The 19,702-nt window shown below is 40.8% G+C and overlaps 3 protein-coding genes across 5 annotated transcripts in view; 1 reads left to right on the forward strand and 2 right to left on the reverse strand.

Moving 5' to 3' along the window:
• The window catches only part of LOC122980166 (extensin-like), a 4,275-nt gene extending 3,486 nt beyond the window's left edge, over window positions 1-789 (reverse strand). The window contains exon 1 of the mRNA XM_044347925.1: window positions 446-789. Coding sequence (XP_044203860.1) covers window positions 446-722 — 277 coding nt within the window. The 5' untranslated portion in view covers window positions 723-789. The remainder of the gene's footprint in view (window positions 1-445) is intronic.
• The window catches only part of LOC122980163 (transcriptional regulator QRICH1-like), a 20,529-nt gene extending 4,807 nt beyond the window's left edge, over window positions 1-15,722 (forward strand). The window contains exons 1-12 of one of the 3 annotated variants that reach the window (XM_044347922.1): window positions 7,606-8,074; window positions 8,757-9,016; window positions 9,154-9,228; window positions 10,771-10,860; window positions 10,975-11,910; window positions 12,365-12,524; window positions 13,575-13,729; window positions 13,815-13,929; window positions 14,007-14,115; window positions 14,231-14,382; window positions 14,484-14,574; window positions 14,865-15,722. In XM_044347922.1, the coding sequence (XP_044203857.1) occupies window positions 8,768-9,016; window positions 9,154-9,228; window positions 10,771-10,860; window positions 10,975-11,910; window positions 12,365-12,524; window positions 13,575-13,729; window positions 13,815-13,929; window positions 14,007-14,115; window positions 14,231-14,382; window positions 14,484-14,574; window positions 14,865-15,054 (2,322 nt within the window). In that variant the 5' untranslated portion in view covers window positions 7,606-8,074; window positions 8,757-8,767 and the 3' untranslated portion in view covers window positions 15,055-15,722. Of the gene's footprint in view, window positions 1-7,605; window positions 8,075-8,756; window positions 9,017-9,153; window positions 9,229-10,770; window positions 10,861-10,974; window positions 11,911-12,364; window positions 12,525-13,574; window positions 13,730-13,814; window positions 13,930-14,006; window positions 14,116-14,230; window positions 14,383-14,483; window positions 14,575-14,864 lie in introns of those variants that run through there. The other 2 variants (XM_044347921.1, XM_044347923.1) reach the window with 2 other exon arrangements.
• Window positions 15,723-15,992: 270 nt separating this feature from the next.
• Window positions 15,993-19,673, reverse strand: rpusd4 (RNA pseudouridine synthase D4). The gene is made up of 6 exons (XM_044347959.1): window positions 19,186-19,673; window positions 18,167-18,374; window positions 17,955-18,048; window positions 17,407-17,557; window positions 17,210-17,307; window positions 15,993-16,436 (listed from the first exon to the last, which is right to left on the reverse strand). Exons 1-6 carry the CDS (start codon window positions 19,580-19,582, stop codon window positions 16,233-16,235), a joined length of 1,152 nt encoding a protein of 383 aa, XP_044203894.1. The 5' UTR covers window positions 19,583-19,673; the 3' UTR covers window positions 15,993-16,232.
• Window positions 19,674-19,702: the final 29 nt, after the last annotated feature.

Below are 19,702 nucleotides of genomic sequence, written 5' to 3' on the forward strand. Positions count from 1 at the left end.
TTGTATACAACAACCAACAGGGACAAACAATCATGAAAACATATACCCCAGATAAAGCTAAGTAAGAAAGAAGACAGGCCTGTTCTTTTTCAGATTTTAAAATACTACCCAGTTTGGTGAAAATAGTCTCTCTCCTACTGTAGGTACTGCTAAATATAAAATTGGTGAGTCTGTAATGATGAAATTTAATGAAGTAGATCTTGCTATGGGGAGAGAGATTTTTTTTCCAGTTTCTTGCCAAGTAGTGTGGATCTGTTCAAACGGAATTGATTCGGCGTGGCTTTTCTAATTGGACAGAAAACTACTACCATTGGTAATGCAAATGTGGTAGCCTGTTTCCATACAAAATCATAAGCATTTCTACACGTCGTGCAAATAAACTCAGTGGCACAAACGACCAGCGCCACTGACATTATTGGTCTACCTGAATGGATCTTTTACTCACCTGTCGTCGGCTTTTGATTATCTAACCTAAGAGCAAGTGATCCGCCTCGAGTTGGGGCCGCAGATTCATGTTTCACGCTTCTGAGGTGAAGACTGCCTTGTACTGTCCCAAAACGAGAAGAATGAGCTGAAATAGTTTCTGCGGGTCTTTGCAAAACATCCCCGACATCTGCGGTCCGTCCATCATTGAGTTTTATGGACGACAGAGTCGCTGTTAGTAGGAAATACAACACATGAGTTTTCCAAGGCATCACACCCCCGATGACTGTGTTAAACATGTGATCCTTGCAACATTAGTGTTGGGCCAATCGCCAAGACTGTACCGTGTTAATTCGTCGTATATTTATAGTGTTCAATGTTACTTAATTGACGAGCCAATCACAGCCAGGCTGCTGAGAGCACCTGGTTGTGCAGGTCAGGTGCTGATGAGTCGAGACTCTTGAGAGTGCAGTGATCCAGCTCCAGTCAGCCTCTCTCTGATTATTCTTACTAATACATCACTGAGAAGTCATGTTTTAATCATCTGATCAGTTCTCTCACTCTCATAAATGCCAGAAATTATCCATCAACATGAATCATTTTTCCTGGCTTTACCTCTAGAAAACTCTTCCTTTGTTCTTTAAAGTGAAAACATAACGATAAAAATAATAGTAATTTAAATGCTTAAATGAAACATTTCTGCACATGGCCATCATCAAGGTTATAAACCATTCATATAAATACATTTTATTGACAAACAATACATTCAGTGAAAACATCCAATTGGAATTCTTACAGTGGCAAATAGAGCATCTACACATATGTTTTATAAATAAATATAATTAAAAACAAATGCACACATGACTTCAAGTTTCTACACAAACCTGATGCAAACAGGTGAGAAGTCGATTCAGATGATTTAAATGTTTTAAACCCACTGGCCTATCCTGCATACACAAATAAGGAGCGTATAGAAGCAAACAATATAAAACACTTTAATTGTGAATGCTCACTGGAAATAAACTCTTGCTGTTTGCACTTTGTTACTGCCATTTCCACACACTTTACTTAATGGATAAAGTTGTGCTAGAACTCATATAGATAAAAATACATGCATTTCAGAACACCCATTGAAAGTCATATCACGAGGAAGACATTAATAGATCCTAGACACATCTAGGATTTGATTAGGGATTCAAATGAAATGAAATGAAATGAAATGGCAATTCAGTCTGATTACCAGGCTTCTACTCAAGAGGATCGTGTGCTGAATATCTGTAACTTAATCCCTTTTCAAGCCAACACAAGCAGTACTTAAATGATACTTGCGAGATAAATACTTTCAGAAGAATTTGCGTCTATACAGCGTGATTGTGCCATTTCATGTAGACTAGATCATTTAGATGTTATTTGTGGCTTTCCTTACATAAAGGACAGTTTATAGGTCTGTGATGTCGTCATCAGACCAGTCATGCCGATTCATCACTGCTGACATCCTTGAATTAAAATCTTCTCCCTGATGTTGACTAGTTGGAGACTCGGCATTATCACTATGATCAGTGGTAGCATTGGGTGACTGTATTGGCTCTTTGGCTTGGAAATGGTCCAGAGATGCATTGATAGATTCTGTGTCCAACATCCACCCATAGCCGACATAAGATGGAGGGAATGCTTCTCCATTAGTGGCGTCTTGGCCCACATTGTGAGTCCAAGAGGGAGGAGGAGGTGTGAACAGACCTCCTGCTACAAGTTGTCCATGATGGAGGGCGTTGTCGATGCTGCGCCTGAGGTTAATAGGAGATGGGGGCCGCATGTCAAATTCTATAAGCGAAAGAACACATTCACGTTCACCAACTTTTTGCCACAGTAGTGCAGTCTGAGAGTCAGAGCTGCTAACAGGATCGGGCTTGCACTCTGGTATTGTGATGGAGGATTGATCATCAAATGGACGCATTATGTTGTTGCTGATACCTGCTCTGGACAGGTTATACTTTGCCCAATTATTTGGTATCAGGTCTTCCCATTTTTTATCAGACTTTCTTAGTGGCCCACTCCACACGCTGGTTAAGACCCTACTCCACAAGCCTGTCTCTTCCACTCCTTTAGACACCTCACCTCTGCCCTGCCCATGATCACCCCTTGAATGACCCCTTGAAGGTGTCCAGAAGATCCAGGATCCCAAGACGAGCAAAGAGAATCCCCAAGCTAACTCAAGGATTCTGGCCCAAAACTGACTGAGCCACCAGCCCCAGCCAAAGCGCCTCCAGTTCCCCAGCAGCCCATAAAGCCAGAGGAGACTATACATCTGAAGGCTGCAGCAGAGAACCCCGAAGAAGGCGCACACTGCTGTAACCCGTTCTGAACGCTTCTCTATCCTATGTGAAGGAGCCCATTGCGGTACAGACGAACTCAGAGACGGATGTAGATGGGAGAGAGACTTGGTGAGGACTCCCATGCAGAATGGGAAACCCCAGGAGAGCGAGAGCATCTGTAGCAACAAAGGGAGAGCAGGGGAAAAAGTTGGAGAATATAGGTCTGCTGCCACTAAAAGAGAGCAATGTGATACAGCCAGCCCTGCAACCACCAATGGGCGCTGCAGCTTCAGTGGGAAAAGTAATAATTTCAACCCTCTGAGTGTGGCCAGAGCAAGGGCTACCTGCGCCCACAGGAGGAGCTGCAGGGGAGTGTTTTGCAGTGCTGCCAAAGTAGCACGAGACAGGATCTGACAAGTACCGTATGGATCAAGTAGCAGGAGGACAGCACGCAGAGTAGCACTCAGGATTAGGAGACTATTTAACAGGGTCAGGGCATCACAGAGGGGATAAGGTAGAGTGGATGCACCAGCCAAACCAAAAACCGCCAGGGCTGCCATCAGTATGAAAAGGCTAGCTGATCCAAACACATGTAGTTCCCAGGCAAATGCCAATGTGCGCTTCATGTCATCCCAGAGCAGATTGGTGCCATTAAAGTTTGTGTGAACAACACAAGGACCAAGACCAAGAACACAGGGACCTCCAGGTCCTGACGGGTTCTGATTTGTCATGGAGGTAAACACCTTGGTTTGGACAGAGAGGTCAGTGCTGTCCCCACCTATGAGATAGAGAGAGAGGAAAAGTCTTATTATGGATGCATTAGAATTTAATGGTGAACATTATTTTAATACATAGCCAATGAAAAGGGTTTTCATATTACATTAGATTTTGACGACTCAGGGATCAGGTAAGATCATATCACTTAAAGAAAATTAATTATGAATCTGATCAGTAACATACTGTGTGTTTTTGACTTCAATCTACAATCACATGTTCACTCACCAGTCACAAAGTCGTCATTTACTGTGGTTGTATGATTCTTTTTTAACTGTTCCTCAGTTGTTATGTGGCTGCCTCCCACGAGAGCCTCCTCTGAGATTATGTGTACACTGGAGTGAGCGTGTCCTGTGCTTGAAGTATTAGATTTGTCAGTAGCTTGGTCATGAGCCCCTAAGTGGGGTAGAATAAATTCCGACGTAGGTAATGTGAGTCCAGACCCGGAACGGTTTTCATTGCCAACTCGCTCAAGCTCCTTTGTAAGAACTGTCCGATTGAAGATTGTCTGGGATATCATACTGTCAACATTACGTCCACTGCCTTCCACAAAGTCACCGCTCTCTGAATGAGGGATTGCTTCGCTGGACCGGCTGTGCGTGGTATTGTTGCTTCTGTCTGTGCTTTGAGTCATTCGGATTGAATCAGAGTTGTCCAGTGATTGTGAAGTTTGAATAAGGCTCCATAGTGAAGAGAGAAACACAGTTAGTGTAATGAAGAGCAAAGATGAACGCCCCATTTTTTGACACCTAAGTTGAAATCCCAAACCTGTAGAATGAAGCAGAAAAGGAGAAAGTGTTTTCATTGCTTGATTGCTTGATTGATTGATTAACTTTACTGTAAAGCAAAGTACATACACTATGCATAACAAGAATAACACACCATTAAAAACATACAAAATATACAACATACAGTAGTGCAAATGGGAACGTAACAGCAGATTATATAAGGTTATATAAATAAATAATACCAGAGTGCAAGTCTTATAAAATAACAAATGTTCCCTGATGCGGTCATTCTGTGTTCAATGCCTGTATGGCATGGGGAATAACATGGGGATTGTGTGTCAATCCCCGTGTTATTCACTCACCAGCCACTTTATTTAGGAACACTTGTGCAATCTAATGCAATCCAATACAACAGCTCTGCCATAAATTCTACTTTTACGAAGTTTATACATATATTTTCAGTTTTTGTTGATTGTCAGAAAGATGATAATTCTACTGGGTGTTGGTTTATTGGGGAGCATTATATTGAAAAGTGTAACTAATATTTTGCCCCCCTCATGTCTGCTAATGGAACATTTTTCACTTTTAGGAACACTTTTCAAGATAATGCACTCCACCAACACCCACTACAACCTCAATAATAAACATAAAGTAGAATTATCACCTTTCTGACAATCTCAACAAAATCTGAAAATGTATAAGCTTCGTAATTAATTAATCAATTAACATTAACACATTCATTAAACATTCATTAAACTGACAGTGGCCTATCAGATTACTGATAAACATTAACACACTAGTTGACCTCAAATAAGAGCATTGTCCTGTTTTAATGGGATGTGGCATTTCTAAGTACACTAATTTAAATACAGTAGTTGTAAAAGACAGTTAAAGATTTAGAGGTAAAGAGTCGCACAGATTTCCAGATAATCAATCTTGTGTTTCAATGCTATAAAGCCCAATTAAGTTCCCCTCTGTAATCCAATGGGTTTGCAGACTTCACAGCATCTGTGGACTTGTTTGCCTAAGCAAAAATACAACACAGGTTGTAAAAAACGTTGCAGCTCAGAGGTCTTGATCTGTCTGTGCCCTTTGGATCACAAATGTCACTTCAATTATGTGCTTATCACACATCGTTTGAAAACAAAAATGTTAAATAAAAAAAGTGTAAATGACTTAAAGATGAAAATACTATAAACACCAAGTAAATGCAAAATAGTATGATCTTTTTCAGCATAACATCTGCTTTCTTACAGGTGACTTTCCTAAATATAACCTTAAGTGAGTTCAGATTTTACTATTTGTCACTCAGCCACAAACCAATATTAAACACAAAAGTATTAAAAAGCTCTACATGCAACTATTTTAGGCTCCAAAAGGTATTGTGGTATCACTTACCATTATTTTACAACATCACCAACACACAGTATCCGATTACCAAAGCAATCTCTCCCATAAATTAAAAAATGCTCAATAAAACCAGATAACTCAGATGTACCTGTGAGTCCTTGTGATTCCTTTCAGTGCGTTGTGAGTTGCATCTCTCGCTGCATCTGATCTCTGACGAGGTTCATAAAGAGCACCGCAGTGAGGGTTGACCACAATGTATTTACAGACATGCTCACAGCAATCAGGGCTTCAAGCTGGCGTCTTATTCTTATTACTGCACCGGCTGGTTACTTGGCAGCCTCCCATCATGATGTCGCCTGCAAAATCAAGAGCAGGATTTAAATATCAGGGACCATTGTGGGAAAAAAAAGTTGCATAAATGCAAAAAAAAAGTCCTGGGTATTATCCTGACAAATGTAGATTTAAAAAAGAAATCATGATTTTTATAAATAATTGACCGTTAATAAAAGTCTACACTCCTCACCTGCCAGTGTCTACAACAGTTGTGTTGAGGTAAATCCTTCTCTAAAGGATTACATTAAGATTCTTACAGTGGCACAAAGTCACATGAAGCGATGTGGAACGCCAACTAGACACGAGCAGATGCACTAACACTTGTATGCCAACTTACTGGCTTATTATCCTGAAAATAATATGCAAGGTGCCAAACATGACCTGGCATTAGACACAGTAGATATTCTGCATATGCTGACATGTAGAAATGATTTTTATTATTTTCACAGAAGACACAATAGAATGTAGTAAAAAACCTCTTCATAAAAATGTATAATAACATACATATATAATGTATAAACACCACAACCATGTCCACCAGAGAGCCCCTGCAGAATCACAAGTCTGCAGTGAGTGTGGGAATTAACTCTTCCCTGTCCAGTGTGTAGAGGATATAGCCTATGCGAACAGTACATCTGTCTCGGTCCACCTTAAGACGGGTGAGAGGCAGTTTGTTGTGGGGAGAACAGGGGGAGGCCCTCAGCAGCACATGCCTGGCTCTTTAAGGGAGACTGGGGAAGTTACATTTTGTTAAAGGTACATGCATTCATATGTTTACCAGGCATCACCAGAGCTATCTTGGAGAGCATTTTAAGCATTTATGGCTTGGAATTATATTAAGTATATGTGTCAATTCAAAATGATTCAACCTGGAACTTAGTTTGTAGTCAAAGAGTCAAAAGTATATTGATGTGGTAAACCTAAGAGGGGCAAGTTTGGCAAAAAATGTCTAAACTCAAGGTCCTGTTTTTAGCTTTTTTGGAGTTTTAAACCACATTTCATATGCGTATATCAGGAGGTGGACTGTATACTACAGAGATCATCATGAGACCAAAATTGAGCAAAAACCTATTGAATGTACAGTGAAGAGTAAATTTTAGTTTCTTCTCCTTGAGAATATCCCTTTTCTGTGATCTATTCAGATTTAATATCTATCTCTTTATCTATCTGTCCGTCTATCTATCCAATGGTTGCACTGCATATATCTGTATACATAAGTGCACATTTTCACTTTGCATATTTTCAGTATCTGAATCATCTTTATTGGTCAAGTATGTTTACGCATACAAGGAATTTGACTCTGGTTTAGTGGCTCTCAGTGTACCTAAAATAACAACAATTTTCAGAACACAAGGAATACAAGTGTGTGTGAACTGTAAACAAGATTTTCAGTACTATTATTTTCCTGCTCTGTTTTTCAGCGCCAGAAAATCAAGGAGCTAATAAATAATACTGTGTGTATAAATAACACTGTGTCTCCACATTACCCAATATTCACATGAGAGGGGTGGGTGATGTTGCTGTGTCCCATCTGCACAGACAAATAGTGAAACGTGATGAAGGTGGCATCATTACATACTGCACATTGAACTATATACACCTGGGTCTGCATGGTTAGTCTGAGTGTCATTTCACAGTTTTGGAGGGCCACGTAATGCCAGTCTTGGTCTCACTGTAGGATGGGGGACCTTGTTAACAGGACTACGCGGCAGGCCATTTGCCTGGCAGAGAGCAGTGTTGTTTTCGGGGCCTATACTTCCGTCATTTTATATTTGACTTTATAAACACAAGGGACGTTGTTGCATGTGTAGCCTTGCTGTGCGTGCTGTAGCAATATCCCTCAGGATCCAGCTGGATGAATAAATCCGTGCTTTGCCGCAGCTGGGGAACTTGTTTCATAGCGGAGGCAGCCTGGATCTCCCCCTGAAATAAGCAGACGTCAGAGACCTCGCCTGCTCGCTGCCGCTGCTGCTGCTGCTGTTACATTTTATTGCAAACTAATCACAGCATTGTTTGCGGGATTACACTGCTGCCACATGCACTATGTGGCGAGGTGGATGGCACGCCGGTGGTAGCTGTTAGACGTTTATCGGCTTTTTTTTAGTTTTAAACACCGTGCCTTGGCGGAAAGGAGAGGATTTCGTTTTATTTAAGGTAGCATGACAGGATTCAGAGCCGTTGAGCTAGCTGGCTAACATTAGCACAACGATTAGCTAGTGTTACGCTATTGCAATGAATGGACTGTTGCTTTGATGTTTGTTACCTTAAAAGCAAACTGTGTTGCCCAGTTGCATAATTTACAGTAGACATCGCATTTCTGTTCGGTGGTATTAAATACAGTTGACGTTAGCGGCAGTTAGCCACACAGGCTGTAACAAAACAGTAGTGCCTTGCTAACATGCTAACAACTAGCCTAGCCAACGTACACACTATTACTACAGTTTATATTGCCAGGATAACATACTGCTGGTACCTTGACCTGTGTTTCTATTTGACGTACATTAAGACAAAATTGTGAATTTTAAGTTTGAGCTGAGGCCTAGCTGTGAGCTGTGTTTCTGGCTGCAACTTTACTAGTAAAAGTTGATTAAAACGCAGCTTAGAAGCCAAAATCGACTAATGCACTTTGTCCTGTGTGCTTACTAAGTTATGTCATCCAAACGTCCTTTTCTTTGACTATCAGAGGTTTTAATTATATAATTTTGCTTATTATACTGTGCTCTTACAACTGCAGATGCAAATAGTAACCAGAGCTACATCTTCATCAGAGATGTTGTTGTAAATCAAAGCTGTTTTACATTCTCAAGTGTATGGATATGTGTTGTAATCTTTCCAGGTCAAGTGACAATGAATGAGCAGGATAGTGGTGTGGTGTCGTTTGATGAATATGTGCGGCAGAAGGCCCGCACTGTGCCTCAGCACAGGATGAAGGAGTTCCTGGAGTCCCTCGCCAAGGGCCCAGAAGTGCTGCAGGAGTTCAGCCAGCAGGGAGGGGCGACCACCACCACAGCCATGGTGTACCAGCAGCAGGGCACCAACTGTGTCTACACGGACAGCACAGAGGTGGCTGGCTCTCTCTTAGAGTTAGCTTGCCCGGTAAGAGCATATTATTATGGTGGTTGAATGAATCAATATTTTGCAATGTGCTATACCTTTTATATTTACATATATACATATATATATATATATATATATATATATATATATATACACACACACACGTTTTATGACAGGTACAGGTGACCTCGGCTGAGATTTCACCTCAGCTATCTGTCCATCAAAGCTCTGAACAGCAGCTTCAAGTGCAGGTTGGTTTATAGCGAGTGTCAGTTCCTTACCACAGATAGCAAGCCATGCAAAAATTATTTCTTAAAGAATAAGGCTGGAGACATCCCATATTTCTCCTATTGTCAATAAATCTCATGAAAAGACAAAAAACTATAATACGTTGTCTCTCAATACTTTTTGACTTGCCTACAATGTCTGTGGCACTAAGTCTCAAGCCCATTTGTTCCTACTGAAAATGTTTGTCTTTAAAAATGGCTCTAAATATATAGTTTTGTATTTCTTAAAGGCTAAATAATTTCCCTAAAAAACAGCTGGGCACTGTAGCTTCCAAAAAAAACACCACTCAGACATGAGTAAATTTTGTTGGTGAGTATTTTCAGTGGCAGATTAATACGCATTTAGTGCATTAGGGAATATTTACTGCAGTAGGGCAGTGTATGTGGGTACGACTCAAAATAAACAACAATAGTAATGAACAAACATGTCACTCAGTGCAGCAGTGTAATTACTTTTTCAATCAATTTATTGTTGGCTTTGGTCTCATCTTGGATTTGTTAAAAAGAAAATTATAGAACATCACGAGACTTGTAAAAATTGTCCTATTACAGACCTATAAAATGATACGGTGTGTGTATATATACATATAAATATACTGTGTGTGTGTGTATATATATATATCACTGCTGTGGATTAAAAAGAAAATTGGTTGTCAGTAAGGTTTGTGTTTATGTGATCACATTAGTCAGTCTTATCAGAGACATACTATGTTTAAACTGCACAAGACAGATGGGTCTGGCAGGGTCCAGAAACATTGTCATTACTCACTGTCAAGAAGAAAACAAATGGAAAGGCATTGTGGTGTTTGATAAGTTAATTGTAGTTGGAGTTAAGTAGCTTTGGTCTGGCACTTGGCATCCATTTGTTGTTGAGAAAAGGTGAGAAAAAAGATTATGATTCTAGTTCAAAACCAAAATGGCAGATTGTGCAAATCAGTTTTTAATTGTTCCCTTTGAGAGTATATCTGCCATTCTGCTCTAGTACAAGTGAAATATAATAAATATATATATATATATATATATATATAAATTAGGTTGTTTCAAATCTTCCATTTTAATAACAAATTAATAAGAATAATATGCATTATTTTTTTAAAGTGGTGTGTGATTTTATGGGTCCAATAAGTAACATTCATTCACTCACAGTTAGCTTTTTTGCTCCCTGTAGGTTGTTGGTAGACTTGGCAGTGGCTGCACATTGAACTGGGATCAATCATTCACCTTCTCTCTGTTGCACTGCTGAACTGTATTAAGCACTTGAAATTGTTTGTGTGTTCTTGAATTTAAAAATAAATTACTCTTTGGCAAAGCTCCCTTATTCACATTTTATAATCAGAATGTCATAATTGACATAATTTAAGTCACTTTTTCATCTAAATCCAAGTTTAGTTGCTTATTTCATAAAAAGTGTAGTTCGTAAATCTGTCAATGAATAATAAGTCATGTTATTTTTCGGTATGATTGCTGACAGGTCGGTTTATTTTTAATGCCTCTCCTCTGTGCCAGGTTCAGATCCAGGAACAGCAGGACCTGCAGGGAATCTCAACAGCCCACCTCGTCCCACAGGGAGAACTCACAGAGGAGCAACAACAGCAGGTACTTAAATAAATAGTATTTAAATCGTCGCCCATACTAACAATTATTAATCTATTCATGCACTGGTATGGTGCATTACTGCTGGTTTATCACCATGTTGTCTGTATTTCACAGATTCAGGCACAGCTGGTTGCAGCTGTAGCAGGAGGACAACAAATTCAGTTGTCAAGTGGACAACAAATCCAGCTACAAGGAACGCAGCAGATTCAGCTGCCGGATGGCCAACATATTCAACTCGAGGCTGGTCAACAGATTCAACACATTCAGCTACAAGGTGGCCAACAGATTCAGCTGCAAGGTGGTCAGCATATTCAGCTACAAGGTGGCCAACACATTCAGCTACAAGGGGGCCAACAAATTCAGCTACAAGGTGGTCAGCAGATCCAGCTGCAAGGGGGCCAACAGATCCAGATCCAGACGATAGAGGCCATGTCTCCCTCCCACCAGCAGGACTCTCCCAGGGAGACAGACAGGAGGTCCGGTACTGTCTCAACTGTTCTCCAACCTGCCAAGAAGCGTAAGGTGGATGTTCCCCTAGCAGTGTCCTATGCCGTTCCACAGGGCCAGCAAGTGGCCACAGTTCTAGCCATCCCTCAAGGGCAGCAGCAAAGTTATGTGTCCCTAAGACCAGATTTGCTCACTGTTGACAGTGCTCAACTGTACAGCACTACGGGAACAATCACAGGTCCCACAGGGGAGACCTGGACCATCCCTGTTTATTCGACTCCACAACAGCAGGGTGTAACTCACATTGCCATACCACAGGAGTCGTACAGCACAGTGCAAGTTACTACAGCCAACGGTAAGGACAAAATGTCCCCCAGTTCCTCAATAAGGTCTGCAGATGTGCAGTCAGCCTCTACCGGGACTCAGGAAGAAATAGTACAGACACTGTTCCCGGCGCAGTTCATGAACGGGAACATTCACATCCCTGTGGCGGTACAGACTGTAGATGGGACTTACAACACTACACAGTCGGTACACATATGGGACCCAAATCAACAGCAGAGCCAAGGAGAAGAGGGACAAGAGCAGCAGCTCCATCTGCAGGTAAGAACAGTCTCTTTTATTACCAGCCATACTGTAGACCTTCAGTTAGCGCTGTGTGCTGTACTTGTTTTCCACAGCTCAGTGCATGAAAATGTAGAATCATAAAATTAAATCCAGGTGCAGTAGTCTGTTGTACAACTCTGTGATTATTGTGGAATTGTACAATATAGGTTTGTATGGCAAACTGTGTGGCTTTTAAAAATTACTATTCCTATCAAGACATTAATAATTAGTGGGTAGTCAGTGGGATGTCAAAGGGAAACAATACCGAAAAGCTACTAAAACCTCATAAATATGATAGTTCATGATTTGGAAGTATCATCATTCAAATTTCTCGGTTTCTGTTTTTCTGGTCCTTTTCAGACAGACTGGTCTGAAATTGAAATTACTTGCTATCTTATTTTTTGGAAAGCATGAACTTCAACGTTAACATTAATATCTTGGTCTTGTGCAGGGTCAAGTGGAGACGGAGGCTCATGCAGAACCACCTTCGGAAATTCTGGTTCCTGTCTGTCTGAAGCCAGAGGAGGGCCTGGAGGTCTGGCGCCTCTGGGTGAAGCGAAAAAACCTAGAGCTGAGCAAGCAGGAAAAGACAAAGCTTGCACCCATAGGACGTAAGTCAGCCTATAATCATTTGAACACATCTATCTCTCTTCTAAAAGAAGGAATCTCTGTATGTTTATATGTCCTTCATGTATCTCTTGAACCGTTCATCCCACTGACTCTACACTTGATGGGTGTATGGCTGGGGACCCAAGGGAGTGCAGTGTCTAATTTGGTGCAATTTGGACTTGCAATCCGTGTAATTTTAATAAACTTTGAATAAACCAGCGACAAGTGAGCTGCTCTGCTCTGTTCAGGGGCAGGGAGGAGCTTCAGGGCTCTGCCGACTGACTCCAGCATGTCAGGAAAAGACCAGAGACGAGATGTGACACGAGTCAGAGAAAAGTGCTCTATAAAGAGAAAATAGACGAAAAAAACAGAGCTTTTAATCAAGAATGGGCACTCTCACCCTGTGTCTAGACAGAAAGCGTAGTGTAGCAGCACGTTTGGCAGATCAGATGCAAGTGACTATGCAGGAGGCATTCAGGTACATTGTTGAGTGTAGGTCACCTGCATTTTGGAGGCACTCAGACAGAGCCCAATACTTCCACAAGCAGTTCAAAACCAGTTTGTCTCATATACTGTCTCATTAGGATGCAAATTATTTTATTTTTAAACGCAGCCCTTATTTTAGGCTACTTGAAATGAGAATAGAACATTTATTTACTCGTAGAGTACTTAATAATAGAATTTTATTTTCCCTCATGTTGTTGGTGTATTTGCTCATTCACACCTCACATCAACTGTATTCATTTTCCTTTGCGTTGAAGTAGCAGCCGGAAGCCAAGCAATCGGCCTGTTTCAAACAGGGTCATTTTGAATGGTCGTTGCATTAGTGTTTTTGAATAGATGACGAGACGACAAAATGGTCATTAAGACATTGTATACAGATTTTGTCTAAAACAGCATCGACTCCCAGACTTTTTGTCTTGCATCTTACTTTCTCTGCTTTCCCTCTGTCTAAATAAAGATCAAGGACACAGGTAATGTAGGCCGCTCTACCCTTTAAACAAGAATAAAAACTTTGCCTCTTCTTCTCATCTCTCTGTGGATGTGTCCAGGTCGTCAGCCTCTGCGTTTTCAAGAAGACTTGGTGTCCAGCGCAGTAGCTGAGCTAAACTTGGGTCTTTCCCTGATGACGCAGGAGGCACGAGGATCAGACGAAGAACAATTTTCACCGGATGTTCTATATTATGTTTTCTTGTGTATACAAAAGGTTAGTGCCCACATGCTCAAACATGAAGATGGCGGACCATGTCAAAAGGTTATCTGAAGTTACTAATGTATGTCTCTTTTTATAGTATCTGTCCGAAAATGGACGAGTGGACGATATTTTCTCTGATCCATATTACATTCGTTTCTGTGAGTGTTTACACAAAATCCTGGATGGTTGGAGACCCAGCATCCATCCTTTAGGTAAGAGAGAATCGCCATTTACGGTTTTATTATTTCTTTTTATAGTGTGAATTAATAACTGTGTGTCCTCTCCTAAGGTTACGTCATTCCAAGTCATGTGACAGAGGAGATGCTGTGGGAGTGTAAACAGCTTGGTGCCCATTCACCAGGCACCTTGCTAACAACTCTAATGTACTTCAACACTAAGTGAGTTCCCACCTCTCGGCACTAACTTAACTGAATCTATTCTCTTTAACAACACGGAAATGTATTTCAGATGTAAGTCTTAATTGTAATAAAAAAAACAACAACTTTGTCACAGGTTTTTCCGCCTGATAACACCTGAACAGCACATGAAAGTAGCTTTCTCTAAGGTCTTGAGACACACAAGGAAGAACCCTACTAATGCCAAGGACAAAGCGACCAGCATCCGCCTTCTGAAAGGACAAAGTCCACACAATGCCGGACAAAAAGGTGCTCAGTATAGTTAGGTTTATGTTGAAGTGTTGCTATGTATCGCAGCCTTTGACAGCTGAAATCATTGTCGCTAACCTGTTGTGTGACTTCTGTTTCAGGAACTGATGACATGTATGAAGAGCAGATTGAGGATCCAGAGAATCCTCTTCGATGTCCCATTAAACTTTATGACTTTTATCTCTTCAAATGGTGAGTGGCGCTTAACCAAACAAATTCTGTGTAACTGGATTATTTTTCAGGATGGACCCCAACAGGACTGTAACTAACAATTAATTTCATTATATATTTATTTTCTCAATTAATCGATTAGTCATTGGTCAGTAAAATGTCAAAAAATGGTGAGAAATGTGTCCCAAAGCCAAAAGTGGCGTCCTCAAATGTCTTGTTTTGTCCTGACCATCAGTCCGTAACCCAGTGATCGACTGACAATTGCAGTTCTAAGCCTCAAAACCTTAACTCCCTTTTCCTCCCTTTTGCAGTCCTCAAAGCGTTAAAGGACGTAATGACGCATACTACATGACTCCAGAGCCTGTCGTTGCGCCGAACAGCCCAATGTGGTACTCGTCTCAGCCCCTCCTGAGTCAGCAAGTGGAGCAGATGCTGGCACGCATCATCGTGGTGCGAGAGATCCAGGAGATCATCGGCGCCGGTCCAGAGAACGTGAGCTAAGCTGAGAGGACTGACTCACAGGAGATAGTTGTCCAGTCACTGATTGCTGACTATGCAGTACCCATCCTGACTCGATAAACCTCACTGGCCATCTCAAAAAAAAATTTTTTGAACTTGTGAAACAAGCGTTTCTCTTTGAGGAGTGCATCATGACAGCACGTGCCAGATTCAAAGCAGTTTTCTCTTCTAGTAATTTCTGTTTTCAGCTGATGGGGTAAACTGTTAAACTTTCTCTTGACTACCTTTTTTTAAGCCCTTGCCTCTGTAACCTTTGAACTGAAAAGTAAGCAAGGCTTAAGTCAGTCTTATCGATTATAATATGAGGATATTTAACCCTTCGCTCTTTAACCTCACAGACCATTAACCACGTCTTACTTCTCATTACGGTCCCAACCTGATACATTACATCTTAATGTTACAGGGACCACTGCTCTCAACTTTTTTTGTATACTGCATTTTGGATCATGTATTGATATGTACAAAGCTGAAGAACTTGTGCCTGTTTTCAAAAATGACGTCATAATTTATGCTTGTGGATCATTGAGTGTGTTTAACCTCAAATATTCACAAGGTCAAGTGCTATATTGTAGTCATTCAGGAGATTGGAAACATTTTTCTCAGGTCAAAGCCAGTGATTGAAACCCCCATAAAGGATTTTTGCCAACTTATTCTTGTGTGTATGTATAGTAGGTTATTAAACAACATATACTGGTGGAAAAATCCTTGTTTAGCTAACACAGTCCTTGTATCAGGATTCATGTCAAGCAATTCAAGAATGAAAAGTATTAAGCACTGTGTTGTTTCATTTGAAATACAGATTGTTGTGGCCTCTTAAACCCTTAACTAGTCACACAAACAGCATTCATACTGTAGTGGTGCCTCCCAGGAAAAGAAATGTACAGATTTGGATCAAACACATTGACAAAAAGCATTTATAATACAGTTTGGCTTCATTTGTTTATTACTAAAATGAGCTGTATAGCACTGTACAGTAACATGTTACACATTTCACACCATTTTCCACACAGCTTTCTGTGCATAATTTCACAGAACATCTCTCCAATGACCCACCTTAATATAATTTAACGTCCCATTTCATTTAAATGGTTATGCTCTTTGTTGTCACATCGCAGTCTGAAATCCTCCACAACTGATGCACACTACTTTTGGACACAAATTTATTTTTGGTCTTTTTCATCAGGAAGAGATAAATGCAGTCTGCTCAGTGTTTGTGTGAAGTATTTAGGGAGGGGACAGGACACACTGACGTCTGCTTGACTGGTTCCTGGCAGCGTCAGCTGTCGAGCGTGCAAATGAAGAGGAAGATAACGGATCTTGCTCTGTTCCAGTCCAAGGTTTCCCAACACACGTTCTGGTAATTTCTGGGGATCAAAATGTACCATTTAAGTTATGAAGAAGTGACAAAACAGAAATCATTGCCCCTTGCAGAAATGTGTGTTGTTCTCTTCCGTTTGTATGTGTGTAATATGGAAGGGTGTGCAACTAAAACTCCTGTTTTGTTTGCCAGTTCTAGTGCTACCCTAGATGTGAGAATCACTGAGACTGACGGCTCACTGGTCTTTCAAAGGCCACAACCTTGAAGTCGAACAGCAAGACTTCATCAAAATGTTTGCTTGTGGGAGGAGGCCCTATGAGAATTAAACTTACAAAAAACAGCTACAGAGTATAAAGGCCATATTCAGAACACGTCACATTGTTGCCTGTTTATTTGAGGTACTGTAGGGATAAACACAAACACTTTGACACCAGATATGCCTTGATTTGTCATCATTTGACTAAACGCTGAGATCAGAAAGCAGTTAGTAGTATGCTATTTTTGTTTTAAGGGCATTTATTGCTGATTGATGGTGGCATTTTGCTAATGTCTTCCTGGCATTGGCCACTTTTCACAGGAAGATACCACCATAGACACATTTTTCAGGCGTATGCCACTGCTGGCTGACCATTGACTATAATGTGATTCTGGAAGATAACCACTCCTTGATGGCAGCTGCAGCTGATGAACACTATACTGTTCTGGTAGCTAAACTAGGGAGGCACAAGTGACATGCCATCCAATGCCACATGCCATTAATTTAATAACTGGATCTATGTGACGCCACCAGTTCTCTGTGGTGCATTGTAAACATTTTACCTGGGGTGCCAGTTTGCTCCAGTGTGAATATTTGTGGTCACCGAGGATGGGGCATGCCAGAGCAAACGCCATATGGACCCTCATCTGGTGTTTGGCCCCTGTGGTCACAAGAAAGCAGATAAAGTAGAAAGAAATTCAACAAACTGATTTGGCAGCTATTTCCTGTGACAAGTTCCCAAAAAGCACAATCTTCTCACCAGTGAACGGCTGGAGCTCCACAAGGCTGCAGCCGCTGCTGCTGTCCAGGACCCTGTACCTGGTCACTGCTGACTGGGCTTGCCGATGGCCTCGGACTTTAGTTAAACCATCACCTGCATCGTTCATTTTGAAGAGAGGACTCAAAGCCATCTGAAATTTAAAAAAAAAAAAAGTTATGAGATTGAAAAAACTAAACAAAGTAATAAGAATAGTTACACAATAATATATCATTGCTCTATAATTATCATTTTGTTATCAAAACTACTCATTGTTTTAATTGTAGTAATATACTTAAACAACAGTAAACATCCATCACACGTTACCAAAACAATGTGATCAACACCAAAAACTCTTGTTCTATTTATGGTGACATACAGAAAAATAAGCAACTTTTTGAATCACTGAAGCTGAAACTAGCAAATATTTGCTATTTTAGTAATGACTACAGCAATTAACTGATGATCAAATTAGGAATTGACTTTCTGTCTGTTGATGTATTGACTAAAAACTAATTGTTACAGCATCAGAACCACAGAAGAAGAGACACCTTGTAGTGCGGCTGAGAGCCTGTGACCTCTCTCTCTATGATGGGAATGTCAATCACTCCTTCAGATGGCACTGGTACACCGACTGTCACGACCCTGAAGAGGAACAGTGAATTTGTGAATGACTAGATGTGAATTCTGGCACGTCAAATGAGACCTATGAGTCATGAAAAACATATATATATATATTCTATATCCACATCCTGTATCTTACCAGTATTTTCTCTGCACTTGGTTGTTTCTGTTGAGGTTGAGAATGTGCTCCGCTGCTTCTTCTCTCCTCACCAGCAGGAGAGCTCCTGTTGTCTCCTTCTCCAGTCCCAGACAGGGGAGCAGCTGAGAGTTAGACCTGATCTTCATCCCGTCCATCATTTTGGAGAGAATAGGAAGCACCGAGGAGATGGATGTGACCCCTGAGTCATCTGAGACACAGCAACAACAACAAATGCAGCATGATAATTAACACTTTTTGCCAATCAAACAACTTCCATTGTCATTACAGCTGATTCCAATACTGATTTTGCAATACTACAAAGTCTAGTTTCCACCAGTGTAATAAGAGCATTACCAATACAACAAGATCAATATTATCAGCCAACATTGACTTATAACAGATATATCAGAATGGCATTTACAGTATGTTGACAGATATTAATCTGCAGATTAGAGTAAATAAAAAGAAATTCTAATATTTAAGAAACTGGAAACATAATATTTGGTATTTTATTGTAAAACCTGATTCAAACAATCAAATAGTTGGTTAATTTTCTATTGATCAACTAGTTCAGTAATCGAGTATTTCTGATATTTAAAAATTAAAGTAAATTACGTAATTTTCTACCAATGTAACTATAACACTGAATGTCTTCAGACTAGGGCTACAATTAACGATTATTTTCATTATTGATTAATGCGTTTATTAATTTCTTGATTAATTTCTGTCAATAAAATGTTAGAAAATAGTGAAATAGATGGGGGGGTTTTATTATAATTTTATATTAGAGCTAATGGTGACATCTTCAAACATCTTGTTTTGACTGATCATTAGTTCAAAATCCAGAGATATTCGGTTTACTGTCATGTATGACACAAAAGCTTCAAATCGTCACATTTGAGAAGCTGCAGCCAGCAAATGTTGTTGACTAGAACGAATATTCGATTATCAAATGAATCGATTAACAGACTAATCGTTGCAGCTCAACTTCAGACAACTTGCAGGAGCTGTCGGTTTACCTCTAACAGGAACACCGTAGGGTTTGTTGATGACAACCACATCTTTGTCCTGGTACAGCACGCCTCTGTGGAGGTGTTTTGCCAGCACGTTGGGATGAACGTTTTGTAGCTGCTGACTGAACCGCTTTAGCTCCGTCACTCTCCTCTGCTGGCCGGACACCGGAGGCTCGGCCGGCTGCTGCTTCGTCCTCTCCTGCTGGACCTTCCGCGCCAGGTCTATCGCTCTCAGGCGGGGTTTGTGTCCTGTGTCCGGGCCTGACGCGTGTTTGGCGGCGGTGGTCTGGCTCCGGCGCAGGGACGCTGCCGACCCCGAACAGCGGCGTGTTTTGACCCCAGAAAAGAGGACGTTCAGGCCGGAGCTCCAGTTCCCGGTACAGGCTAGCCTGCAGCTGCTCATTGTGGCTGAATAGTACACATTACTATATTACTACAACAGTACACATTCGTGACTCCAGAGGTCACGTGCAAATGACTTCCGGGCCGTAAGCAACTTCATTTATAACACATTGAACTTTTT

Source organism: Thunnus albacares, chromosome 4 (genome assembly GCF_914725855.1).
Source record: "Thunnus albacares chromosome 4, fThuAlb1.1, whole genome shotgun sequence".
In the NCBI taxonomy this organism is placed as follows: Eukaryota; Metazoa; Chordata; class Actinopteri; order Scombriformes; family Scombridae; genus Thunnus; species Thunnus albacares.